General features: G+C 38.5%; 1 protein-coding gene across 1 annotated transcript in view; it reads right to left on the bottom strand.

The window, feature by feature from the left end:
• LOC110163799 (disintegrin and metalloproteinase domain-containing protein 12-like) overlaps positions 1 to 11,067 on the bottom strand; it is a 333,462-nt gene extending 322,395 nt beyond the window's left edge. Inside the window, exon 1 of the mRNA XM_055149921.1 lies at positions 10,962 to 11,067. Coding sequence (XP_055005896.1) covers positions 10,962 to 11,067 — 106 coding nt within the window. The remainder of the gene's footprint in view (positions 1 to 10,961) is intronic.
• Positions 11,068 to 13,726: the final 2,659 nt, after the last annotated feature.

Here is a 13,726-nt window from a genome sequence, read left to right as displayed (position 1 = left end):
GGCACCCTGTGAATCCTGTCCTATTTCTTATCATAGAAGAAAGAGTATTTTGAAATTACAATACAGGCCTACATTTTCCCACTCTTACCTCTTACATTATTTTGCAGTATTTATACTTTATACATTATTGCAGTACTTCTTCTTCTGTGTGTATCATTATAAGGTAGCAGCTTGCAAATAAATTGTTTATATTGTTACTTTGACCATTTTACAAGGGAGTAGTAGTAGTAGTAATAGTAGTTGTAGTAGTACTTTAGTAGTAGTAAAACTTTAGTAGTCGTAGTACTTTACTAGCAGTAGTAGGAGGAGTAGTAGTAGTGATAGTAGAATCAGTTTGGACTTATAATGATTGGGGTTTAGTTAGTAGTAGTTGTACTATTCATAGTATGGGTCATAGTAGTAGTAATAGTAGCAGTAGGTAGCAGTAATAGCGATTAGAGGTAGTAGTAGTAGTAGTAGTATTGTACTATTAGTAACTGCTTATTGTTCTATGGTAGCAGCATACTCTGTTCAATGTAAACTAGAATATACTTTTTTCTACTGTTACTTTGACTATTATTTTACAGTGTATAGTAGCAGTAGTAGTAATAGTAATAGTAGTAGTAGTATAGTAGAATTGTAATTAGTAATTGCTTGTTATATGGTAGCGGCATACTCTGAAAAAAGTATACTTTTTTCTACTGGTACTCTAAATATTATTTTTTCTGTGTATCATAGTAGTAGTAGTAGTAGTAGTAGTAATAGTAGCAGTAGTACTAGTAGTAGTAGTAGTAATAGTAGACAGAAGAGGTTGTAGTAGAATTGTATTGTAATATAGCAGCATACTCTGTTCAGTGCAACCTGTAGTAGCAGAAGTAGTAGTAGTAGTAGTAGTAGTAGTAGTAGTAGTAGTAGTAGTAGTAGTAGTAGTAGTAGTAGTAGTAGTAGTAGTAGTAGTAGTAGTAGTCAGTAAGAAGTAGTAGTAGTAGTAGTAGTAGTAGTAGTAGTAGTAGTAGTAGTAGTAGTAGTAGTAGTAGTAGTAGTAGTAGTAGTAGTAGTAGTAGTAGTAGTAGTAGTAGTAGTAGTAGTAGTAGTAGTAGTAGTAGTAGTCAGAAGAAGTTGTAGTAGTAGTAGTAGTAGTAGTAGTAGTAGTAGACAGAAGAAGTAGTAGTAGTAGTAGTAGAATTGTATTGTAATATAGCAGCATACTCTGTTCAGTGCAACCTGTAGTAGCAGAAGCAGTAGTAGTAGTAACAGTAGTAGTAGTAGTAGTAGTAGTAGTAGTAGTAGTAGTAGTAGTAGTAGTAGTAGTAGTAGTAGACAGTAGTAGTAGTAGTAGTAGTAGTAGTAGTAGTAATAGTAGACAGAAGAGGTTGTAGTAGAATTGTATTGTAATATAGCAGCATACTCTGTTCAGTGCAACCTGTAGTAGCAGAAGTAGTAGTAGTAGTAGTAGCAGTAGTAGTAGTAGTAGTAGTAGTAGTAGTAGTAGTAGTAGTAGTAGTAATAGTAGACAGAAGAAGTTGTAGTAGAATTGTATTGTAATATAGCAGCATACTCTGTTCAGTGCAACCTGTAGTAGCAGCATTAGTAGTAGTAGTAGTAGTCATAGGTAAAACTTTAGTAGTATTATTTTAAAGTATTTATATGTTTTTTCCAGTACATGTTCCAGAATTATTGCTGTTCTTGCTTCTTTCAGTTTCCCCCACAGCCTCCAGCGTGTCCTGACCTCACATCTCGTACATTCATCTCCTTCTCTCCTCTGTACTGGACTCATTTGACCTAAACCCAAACCTCTTCAAAACTCTTCATCACCCGCCCAAAACCGTAACCCGACCGGCGCTCTGGACTTTCTCTGAGGATTGTCGCAGCCAGAGGGGTCACGGGTCACCTCAGCACCACAGCCCCACTGCGCCCTCTCCCTGCTCCGCAACACTTCGGCTCAGATGTCAACGTCAACCGGGGCCGGACCGTTTGGGGGGGAAAGGATCTCGTTGCGATTAGATGGAGATTTGTTTTAAATAATGGCAGTCTGTTCAAAGTTCACATTTTTTTAAAAACGTCCAGAGGAATTGACAAAAGACTGAAATACGAAGTGACAAAGAAAAACAAGAATCGCTTTTCAGAACGTCAGCGGTTTTCACGCGGCGTAAGACATATTTCGTTGTTTTGTTTTGCTTTAAAAATGTTCACCTTTTCGATTTGCTGGTTAAAATTTAAACGTGTTAATCTGCTTGTTTCTATGGAGATGTCATTGCTGTGTCTAGAATGTTCCACAGTATGACATTAAACAGCTCGAATTAAATGTTTGAATGTATTTTGAAGATAACTGTAAACACCTGTAAATGAATAAAACTTGCAAGACAGCGGAACATTCTTGATAAAGCAATAACATCCCCATGGAGACAAGCAGTTGGAAGAAATTATTTATTGCACCTTTAAAATTTAGCCACTTAATTTGATCTTCCTTACTGTATTGTTTCTGTTGTGAGACCCTACACTAAACCTCTTTGCACATTCTTGTTCATTCTCTCTCTCCCTTGTCTCTACCTCTTTCTTTCTTTCTTCCCTTCATCCATCCATCCTTCTTTCTCTCCACTCCCTGTGTCTCTCCATTCATCTCTATCCGCCCACGGAATGACCAGGTTTGGACTTGTGGCCTATTTTCTCGTCTTCACTGGATTCGCGGCTGAACTGGGTTTGATGGTTTTAACGAGAGCCCGGGGGAGGCCGCGGCACAAGGTCGAATTCAAGGGGCCAATGATATCGGGCGCACATATGCAGAAAAATATATAAATAATAATTAAAATATTCCTTATGCTTCAGGTGTAGATTTCACATGTTCTAGTTAATTCACTCCCAAGGATTTAATGGCGAAATGTCAGAATCTGCATGTGGAATACACAGGGCGGTTTAAAGGTGCAGTGTGTAACTTCGCCATTTGCTCGTCTCCATGGTGATATCATTGCTTTATTAAACATTAAACAAATATATCTTGTGTTTATTCAATTACAGGTGTTTCTGCTTCTCAAAACGGCCACAAAAAACATGCATTATTTCTCCGAGAAGGTTCATTTCTCCACAGATCTGACCTGTGACTTGGCCTGGTGATGTGACCTGCTTGTCTCCATGGAGATTAAATTAACGGTTAAATTAAATGCCATACTGTAGAACATTTCAGGAAAAAACATGGAGTCAAGCAGGTGGCGGACCCCCTCCCAGAAAAGTTAAAGAGCGCATCTTTAAAGCTATACTGATTTCTCACAATCTAAAAGGCTTGTAATTGTGTTAAAAGGCACACTGTGTAACTTTTCTCTTGGAGCGTTAGCCACCAGTTGTCTCCATGGCGATGTTATTGATCGCCTGGAATGTTCCACAGTATATCTATCTCCAGGGAAACGAGAAGGTGACGCAATCAGGCCAAGTTACACATCAAATCTGTCAAGGCAGAGTAAGAATACACGTCTCCATTGCATTATTTAAAGGTCCGATATTACACAAAATTGACTCTTGTGAGATTTAAGTCAGGTTATAATGTTGTAAAAGCTCAAAATGCTCTGTTCCACCTTGTGATGTCATGACGTGGTAGTTTTCAGGTTAAAAGCTACATTTTTAACTTTAGTTCAGTAGAAATGGGTAAATCCAGAGATGAAATTATCCAAATGATTCTAGTGAAGGTGTATGGAATTTAAAAACACAGTGGAGCACTTCCTGTATCACCCCATGACATCACAAGGTGGAACAGTTTTCAGTTTGAGAGCCTAAACATGCAGGGTTTGTGCGATAAATGTGTGAATGAAAGCAAAACACAACTCCAGGTCTGTTTTTGATGAGGAAACACCAGAGGTGGGACCAAGTCATCGTTCTGCGAGTCTCAAGTAAGTCTCCAGTTTTTGACCTCAAGTCCGACTCAAGTCCCAAGTCAAAGACAGGTCAGTCCAAGTCGAGTCTCGAGTCACTGGCCCATAACTCCAAGTCAAGTCCAAGTCATCTGCTTTGAGTGTCAAGTCATTTCAAGTCTTTAAACCAAAGTAACAACCTTAGATTTTTGCAATTTATATAATTTCTAAACCAAATTATTCTTAAAAAGTCACAGTACATGTGTATTTATATAAAAGTTGTAGAAATGCAAATATTTCCTTTTTAAATATCTTCACAAGAGTGCGAATTATTACGGTCAAAACGGAAAGAATTAAGATTTAAGAGTGTTTAATAACAGTTATTTTGTCAACTAGTCTAAGCATCAAGTCTTCTCAAGTCACAAGGCTCAAGTCCCAAGTCACTGACCTTCAAGTCCAAGTCGAGTCGCAAGCCTTAGTCCATTTTATCAAGTCAAGTCTCAAGTCTTAAACATAGTGACTCAAGTCTGACTCAAGTCCACGACTCGCAAGTCCCCACCTCTGCAACATAGATCAGAAAATAGCGTAACATGGGCCCTTTAAAAGCACCTTTAATGGAATAGATGCGAGACAGATATGATTAATGCCCTATTGTGTAATCTTCCAGGAAAAGCAAGAGTTCATGAGACAGGCATGATCCCTAAACCAGCTTTTGGCAAGACAACTAAGAAATAAAGAAAAACGCAAAATGAAGCACTGCATTCCTGGTGGGTTTTGTAAAATATGAACTTGCCAAGATTTTTTTTTTTTTTTTTCATGCACTGTCCCAAAACAAGTGCTAAAAAAGTACCAAACTATATAGGTCATAACTCCAAGAGGCCAAGTTACAGGTCAGATCTGTGGAGAGGCGATCCAGCTCATAGTAAGAATTCATTGTTTGAATGTTCAACTGTAAACTCCTGTACTGAAAAAATGTAGGGCAGGTATGTTTAAAGCTATACTGTGAAACATTCCAAGTAAAGCAATGACATCCTGAAGGAGACAAACAGTTGGAGGGACCCGTATCAAAAAAGTTACATATTGCACCTTTAAATTTGAGCCACTTGATATAAATAAAAAATTGACTCTTGTGAGCTTTAAGCCATATGTTATAATGTTGTTTTCTCATCAAAAACAGACCTGGAGTTGAGTTTTGTTTCATTCACATGTTTGAGAAATCCTTAATTATTAGTCTGTTTACATCTCCAAAGCTCAAAATGCTCTGTTCCACCTTGTGATGTCATGAATCTTAAGTTTTCAAGTTAACAGCTCCTTTTTACTTCTAGTTCAGTAGAGATGAGCAATTCCAGGGCTGAAATTATGATCCAAATGAATTTTAAATGAAATGAATTTGCTAGTATATTTAATAATAATATCAGTTTTTTCTGACTTAGCTTTTTTGTGAGCTCTTAAAGCATAAAGGTGATGTTATTTAAAGGTCCTATATTATGCAAAAAATTACAGTATTTTTTGGGCTATTAGACACGCTCTTATCCTCTAACCCACAGGTGTCAAACATACGGCCCGGGGGCCAGATCCGGCCCTCCAAGATCTATAATCTGGCCCTCAGCTGATTTTCTTCTAAAATATTTTAATTATATTTTTTATTAAAATCGTGTAAATTTTCTGTGGTGTTTATCATAGCAGCGTCTCCAGCGTCTCTGTACGTGGCCCCTCCCACCAGAGCAGCACAAATGAAGACTTGTCTCTTTCCAAACGCTCTTAAAGGACGATCGTTTTGACTGTTGACCGTGACACCCTCATCAACAAAATGTCCAACATGAGAAAAGTGGAGCTGAGTGCAGGATTGTCCAAGAAAAACTGACTTATTCCTATTTACATACATGTTCATGTGAAAACATTGTGTTGAAATTGTATTTTTCTTAAAGTTTCAGGTTGTTCATAATATTATAATATTTTGTAAAACAAAGTGTTCATCAATTAAAAAAAGATTTCTGTAATAGATTTGCGTTTCCCTGCAAAAATATTTGAACTTATTGTTATTTTTAAGGTATACATACCATGAGTTTTCTGATCCGGCCCCTTTAGGATCAAAGTAGGTTGGATACGGCCCCCGGAACAAAATGAGTTTGACACCCCTGCTCTAACCCCATCAAAAAACGACTGCGCGTCCCACAATCCAGAGCGCCCTATACACGAATCTACTCGAGTGTCCCAGTACGACTTCAGTAAACTGCAAAGCCACACGACCCACAGCGCACGCAAACACACACGGAGCAGACAGCGACCGCACAGCGACAAACACCCACAGACACACTCATCACTCCACGCCGACGAGGAACGAACTGAAAAAGCGAGTGCAATGTGCCGCTTCTAGACACGACTGAACAACTGAGTCACTGCGAACACGCCGACAATCCAGCGATCCCAGACAGCACCTCCCTACACGCCACAACTGAACAAAGCCCAGAGTCACCGTGAACGCCACAAACAAACAAAACCACTGACTCATCCAGCTGTTGTGTTTCATTTAAAGTCCGGTGCGGTTTATTTGTGAAAAAAGTTAGAAAATAGACCATTTAATGACAGTGCGTCTTATAATCCAGAGCTCCTAATAGTGCGGAACATACGGTAATCAAGTTATGTTATAATGACAAAAACAGACCTGGAGTTGTGTTTTGTTTCATTCACACGTTTGAAACATCCTTTATTATTAGTCTGTCTACATCTCCAAAGCTCAAAATGCCCTGTTCCACCTTGTGATGTCATGAAGCGGTAGTTTCAGTAGAGATTGGCAATTCCAGGGCTAAAATTATGATCTAAGTTATTCTAGTGAAGGTGTATGGAGTTTAAAAACCTAGTGGAGCACTTCCTGCATCACCACGTGACGCCACAAGGTGGGACAGAGTGTTTGAGATTCTGTTTAAGAGAAAAACTCGGCCTAAATATGCAGGGTTTCCGTGTTAAACATTTGTGAATGAAACAAAACACAACTCCAGGCCTGTTTGTGATGAGGAAACAACATTACAACATAGATCAGAAAATAGCGTAATATGGGCCCTTTAAATCAAAACTGTAATTTGAATGGACGCATTTATCAAATCACAAAGTCTGCAGTTTTTTAAGTATCATAATTTTCTCCACAAACAACAAAATCTCCAGTCTCATTCTGAGTAAAACCTGCTGACTCTGCACAAACATGTTCTGAAATGTGACTCCTGTTTTAGATTTTTTGTCACTTCTCCCTGCTGCGTTTAAAGGTGCACTGTGTAACTTTTCTGGTCGAGGGTCAGTCAAATGCTTTTCTCCAAGGAGATGTTATGTCTATCATCATGGAGACCAAACCAGACCAAGTTACAGGTCAGATCTGTGGAGAGGCGACCCCGCTCAGAGTCAGAATGTTGTTTTTCTAGGTATTTTTGAGCTATAAATCCACCTGTAATCGAATAAATGTAAGGTAGAGCCGTTTAAAGTCGTACTGTGGAATATTCCAGGATGAGCAATGACATCTCCATAGAAACAAGCAGGTGACGGACCCCCAACCAAAAAGTTACACGGTGCTTCTTTTCATAGTGCTCCTAGTTCAGTGTAGAAATTGCGTTCTACAACAAAACCTACAAAACAAACACACAAAATGAACTTTCTGTACACACTTGCCATCGGAATGACTTCACCAGACCCCATCATTTATTCAAGCGTGTGTGTATTTTTGATGCGTCTTAAAAACCCCACTTCAAACCCCCCGAAAAACACGCCGTCTCCTACTATAGTTTACCAAAGAGGCTCCCAGTATCATCAATTATACAAGACCCGCACCACTGTTCGGATCACTGCTGCGGGGATGAACTTTTATTTTAGAGCGTACACAAAAACACCAAGCAGATCAGAAATGTAAAGTCAACTTTTCTGGTGGAGGGTCTGTTACTTGCTTGTCTCCATGGAGATGTTAATGCTTTGCCTGGGAAGTTCCATGGTGTGACTTTAAACGGGAACCAGCTAGAAAGTCCCCCAAGCTGGAAAGTCCCCCTCAACTGTACATTTTATGAAAGTTATTTATCTATATACATATGAATAAATTAAAAAAAAGCATGTTTTCATTAGGGATGGGCATGATTAGTCGATTAATTGATAATTGATCATTAAGAATTTCATCGATTACGTAAATTTTAATCGACAAACCGAATGCAGGTTGCTGTGCGAAGCCTGACCAAACAGGTCTGTACATGTGTCTCTCTGCACTCAGAAGGAGCGAGACACAAACAGTCGGTCAGTCTGCAACGTGCTGAAGTGCATATGCGTATTTAACGATGATTTGTACAAGAAATTCCACACTTTCCGTTCCGGTCGGGACAAGTGTGAGTCCATGTGCACAGTGAACAAAGCAGGAACATATGTTTCTGTGTCCAGTGGGAAAAAGTTTTACCAGGTGAGAGTCGCTCAATGTCGATGACGAGTCCCCACCTCCCTCCCCCCGTACGGTGTCCTGGTTTTGACAAACGCAAATATGGTCACACTAACCTGTATTCACCTGAGTCATGTCTTTTAATCCAACAGAAGTTGAACCGCATCAGCGCACAAGAGCTGTATTTTTATCTTCGCTTAATTTATGCAAATTAGCCATGCGGTTTTAAGTTTCGTTTCTGTGAGAGTTGAGCAAAACTGAATTAAACACATTATAATAAACGGGCTGATGTGGCTCTACAGTGGTTAGGGTTTATTTGTCGTAAAGTTGAATTTATTTATGCAGGTTAGAAGTGCAGATAGTAAAAATAATGATGATCATTTTAATATAAAAACGTTAATGATTAATCGATAATCGATCGTTAATTCTCTCGACGATCGATTAAGAAAATTTCATCGAATGCCCATCCCTAGTTTTCATTATATTTTGTATTAATTACACACGCAAGTTATAATATATCTCAACGCAGGCTGTGGAGCTTAAGTCATCTCGTTTTTATTTGAGATTTTGTTTTATTTGTATTTCATAGACGAGCCTAAATGTTTCAAATGTAATGCACATGCTTCCATATAATATCAAATATATAAACTCTAGATCTCTAGATTGTGCAGAGTCTAGTCTCAAGGTCTGATCTGATTCTGATCTGGTTCCTGTTTTGTCCAATTCATTAAGTTTATTAAGTTACACATTCCAAGACCAGACTGTGGTAAAAGTCAAGATTTTCAACAATGATGGTTCATGGTTAGAAAAGTTAATAATCGAATAAAAATTTTGGACATTTGATTTTTCACACTAAGTTCTGCTCAAATACTACACATAAAATCAACACAATCTGATCCCGCACACATCCTGGATCTTATTCTTTGCTCTTAGTTCATTTTATATTTTTTATAGAAGTATCGGATCGAGACTCGGTATCGGCAGATGCTCAAAATCAAATGACTCGGACTTGTGCAAAAAAATGTGATCGGGACATCCCTAGTTAAGCCCTTCCTAAGTCATTCTGAGTGATTTTTGAACAAATTCTGTAGCAAGTTTCTTGTGTTGCACTGATTACAAATTATGTTTATGGCAGCAGGTAAGAAAATAATTAATCTTTCTTCCCAAATCAACAGTTACAGGTGCTATAAAATGATTTAAAATACGATTTCATAATAAAGTTCCGTGAGCAAATGAGGATTATATTGATATTACATAGTGAAAAAATGTGTGCCGCTTTGGAAAGATCAGTAAAATGACAAATCAGGCCTGACATTTGGTCTCGCTGCATTCACATTTCATTTTATTCTGATATAGAAAGCTGATTTTCTAACGCAGTACAACACATCCCCTCTCCCGGGCGCAGCAGGTACCCGTGTGCCGCCCGAGAGAAGAGGGCGTCGGAGGGAGGAATGGGACGTTCCTGCCAAGAAAATGGGACGCTTGAGCTGGGACTTTCAAGCCAGGGGGACGCTCGAGTCGGTATTATTTAACGTTTACTCATTAAGGGTGTTTCTATTGTTCAAAAATACAGTAATTTCTTCTGTGAATGGGGGTGACTCTCCACAGATCTGACTTGTAATCGTAAGCGTAGAGCTGTGATCTGACCCTCTACGAGAAATGTTACGCAGTGCACCTTTAAGAAGCTGAATGGGGTTTATTTCAAAACATTAAAATTATTCCAAAAACGTAAAGCTCAAGGAATTTTTTCATGGGAGCAGACTGTACAACTGATCATGATTAAAGATGCAGTGTGAAACTTTTCCGGTGGAGACTTTGCCACTTGATTGTTTCCGTGGAGATGTTATTGCTTTTGGGAAGTTCCATGCTATGACTTTAAACATTTCCATTCAACATTTATTCATTACGAGCGTTTCTATGGCTCAAAAATACAGTAGCTCCTTCTGTGATTAGGGGCGACTCTCCGCAGATCTGACTTGTAATTCCCTCGTGATAGATAGGCAGACCCTCTACTAGAAATGTTACGCAATGCACCTTTAAGAAGCAAGTTTACATAGCGTTTAATGAGGTAATATTTCCAAACATTAAAATGATTTGCAAACACAATGCTCAAGAAATTGACAGGAGCAGACTGTACAACTGTTCATGATTAAAGATGCAGTGTGTAACTTTTCTGGTGGAGACTTTGCCACCTGCTTGTTTCCATGGAGACGTTATTGCTTTATTTGGAATGTTTTACAGTAGGGCATTAAACCGACTCATGTTGTAATGACCCAATAACAGGTGTACAACAACATGAGCAACACACATTTTGACTATGCATGAGCTCGCCTCTCCACGGATCTGACGTGTAACTGTGCCTGGTGAAGTGTTTTGCTTGTTTTTATAAAGATCAATAACTTTATTAATGCCACACGATGGAATATTTAAGGATAAGCAAGAACAGCAGGTGGCAGATCCTCCACCAGAAATGTTACGTAGTGCGTCGTTAAATTATATTTTTGCGCTAATTCGAAGATAAATTTAGAGATTAATGTCAAGGTAGGGCATCCTGCGTAAAATTATTTATCAGTACAATGTAAGTATAAGCAATTACTGCAATTTTGGAGGTAAACTGAATGAAACGTGCAAGAAAATGTCAAATAAAATTATATTCTAAGCGTATTTTATTTGACAAGTGCACGATTTCCTAAAGATTAACGCTAAAAAGTGAAATCTTAATTGTGAGTTTATTGTCTTACCTGTTGTACGTTTGGCCCCCGCGCTGTCACGTGCATTTGCAGACACAATCAAAGCACAAAAAACTGCCAAAAGCGCAAACTTCAAACTCGCACTCGCGGGCTTCATGATGCCCAGCTTATGCGTAAAACCGAGCCGGCCAAAGCGCGCGCTGTCTTCCTCCTTCCCTTCACTTCACTTCATACAATCCGAGTCCAGACAACAGCTGATGCGTAAAACCCCCCTTGTAAAGAAAAAAATAAAAAGACTTCTTCCTGAAATACGATCTGCGAAGGAAATCCCGGGCACAACAGCTGTACAGTTCATTCACAGAAGGAAAAAGGAGCAGTCCCGGCGAGAGAAAATCCGTGCGTAAAATTGAATGAGGACAAAAAGCGTGCAGGAAAGCGAAAGGCACGGCTCGGTAGCCCGCTTGGAATGACATCAATTCCGAGGCAATTACTGGAGAGAAGTGTTGTCTTATGAGTGGGGACCATGTGCTTCGGGCAAACGGCTCCGCGGGGTCCTAAAGAGTCCGAGTTCCGAGGAGCGACGGGGAAACGGAACTGTCAAGACAACGGGAAATATAACGGGAACTTCCGGCTGTGTACAAAGTAAAATACAGTATAATTTGCAGCTTCTTACGAGAGCTAGAGTGACCAGACGTCCTTATTTATACAAGACAGTCCCATATTTTAACTGTGTGTCCCTTGTCCCAGCAGATTTATCCAAAACTATTAATTTGTCCAAGTTTTATACAAAAAATGTCCCAGGTATTCCTATTTTAAACCACTTTGATCCCCGCAAACAGTAATGAGCGGCATAAATTGACATTTCTTTAGGTAAAATACAGAAAAGCTGCTTAAAAATGACCAAAACACTTCAAATGTGACGATACTGACTCACATTTTAGTTTTGAACGGGACAATAACAGAACAGTTTTCCTTATTTACGCACTCGTTCCACAGTTTTATTATTACCAAATAATGTCCTAGTTTCTTATTTTGAAAATTTGGTCACCCTAACCAGAACGTGATATTAATTTAATACAAGGTTATGGAATATTCTAATGATAAATATGTAATTTTATATTTTTATATTCGCTGTACAATTTTCTTTTTTCATCGTTGTTTTTCATTTCATTCTTATTTCATGTTTTTATTCATTTTCTTATGGCACAAAAGTGTTTTATTCGTCTCAGTTGAGTTTCAGTTTCCTGTTATATGCAACGTTTTAGGACTTTTCCCCAATCAAAATATATGTGTCTTATTTTAAATGGTTAATCGCTATGACAACAGGCTTACTTTTTCCTTATTCTGAAGTCCATGGATAGTCTAAATATTATAATTAATTGAATAGGAACATCTTTTTTATTTATTTTATTATTATTATTATTATTATTATTATTATTATTATTATTATTATTTATTATTATTTTTTTTTAGTTTTTTATTTTATTGATTTTTTTTATTAATAGGCATAGGAAATTCTTTCATAATAATTAAACAGTTGTATTTAAATGAACGAACATCGATATAATGACTTGTGACACATTTTGTTACTAATTATTTCCTATTAACGTGAATTCAAGTTTCATTCACTGTTTAGCCGTTGAAACCCTGCAGCCTTTTAAATTATTTACACATTTATACTGTCAAAAAATATAATTCAGCATCTTATTTTAACGCACAAAGCTATACCACCAACTATTAAGAAGATTTTAGAAAAAGCTCAGAATGGGGACTCTTATTTTGAAGGTCAAGTTCTCGTCGTGTTACGTACGTTATCAAACTTGACTCACGCTCCAAACGGCGCTTGTTACGCGTGTAATTTTTATTCATACATTCACTGTTTTCAGTAAAAGCAAAAGGCAGTTCATAAAGGGATGTTTTCAGGTAAATGCTGTTTTAATTTGTATACAACAAAATAGTCTAATACGACTTTATAACCTTTGTGTATTTGGAGAAACAATATAAACTAATGATGATGATGTGTGGTGTTGTGTCCATTCAGAAGAGACTTTGATTAGGTCTCCTGGTGTCACTGACCTCTGCTATTTTTAACCTCACCAAGAACGAAGAGCTGTAATTGACTTCTGACTTTTACTGATTCGTCCCCCGTTCAGACAATGTTTCCTTTTATTCAGCTCGTGGTCACGTGTCCGTTCACTTTGTGCAGTTTGACGGAGACACAGAGGTTTCTGAAAGCCCATTGTTGCCTGTAGTTGCCCATAGTACTCCGGGCTGTGTGGTGAGGATGTATAGAATCATTGAGTATTAACATTGCCTTTATATTTCCCTCAATAGAACATGAAATAACACTTTTAAGATTAAAAGTAGATTTAAATTATAAGAAAGCGAGTCACTACAAATTGTACTTTTCTGCATGTTGCCTTGTGAATAATAGGGCACTGAAGTGGGTTGGTACAGAAAAGAAAAGGTTATAAGTTCTTCTTCCACTTTATCCAGGGCCGAGTCACAGGGGCAGCAGTCTGAGCAGAGATTCGCAAACTTCCCTCACCCCAGACACTTCCTCCAGCACCTTAGAAGGGACCCCAAGGCGTTCCGAGACCTGCCCAGAGATCGAGTCTTTCCAGACTCTTTTGAGACATGAACACCACTCCAGGGAGGCATCCAAGAGGTGTTTAGAACAGATGCCCTCCCCTCAGCTGCTCTACTCGACGTGGAGGAGCAGCGGCTCTACTCCGAGCTCCTCCCAGCACCAAGTTAAACCTGCAGGAGACACAAATTTCAATCGCCTCTATCTTGTCCTTTGTGTCATTACCAGT

Source organism: Boleophthalmus pectinirostris, unplaced genomic scaffold (genome assembly GCF_026225935.1).
Source record: "Boleophthalmus pectinirostris isolate CB_2022bp ecotype Guang Dong unplaced genomic scaffold, ASM2622593v1 HiC_scaffold_14, whole genome shotgun sequence".
NCBI lineage: Eukaryota > Metazoa > Chordata > Actinopteri > Gobiiformes > Gobiidae > Boleophthalmus > Boleophthalmus pectinirostris.
The sequence above is the reverse complement of the archived record's forward strand: the minus strand, read 5'-3'. Positions and strand labels throughout refer to the sequence as shown.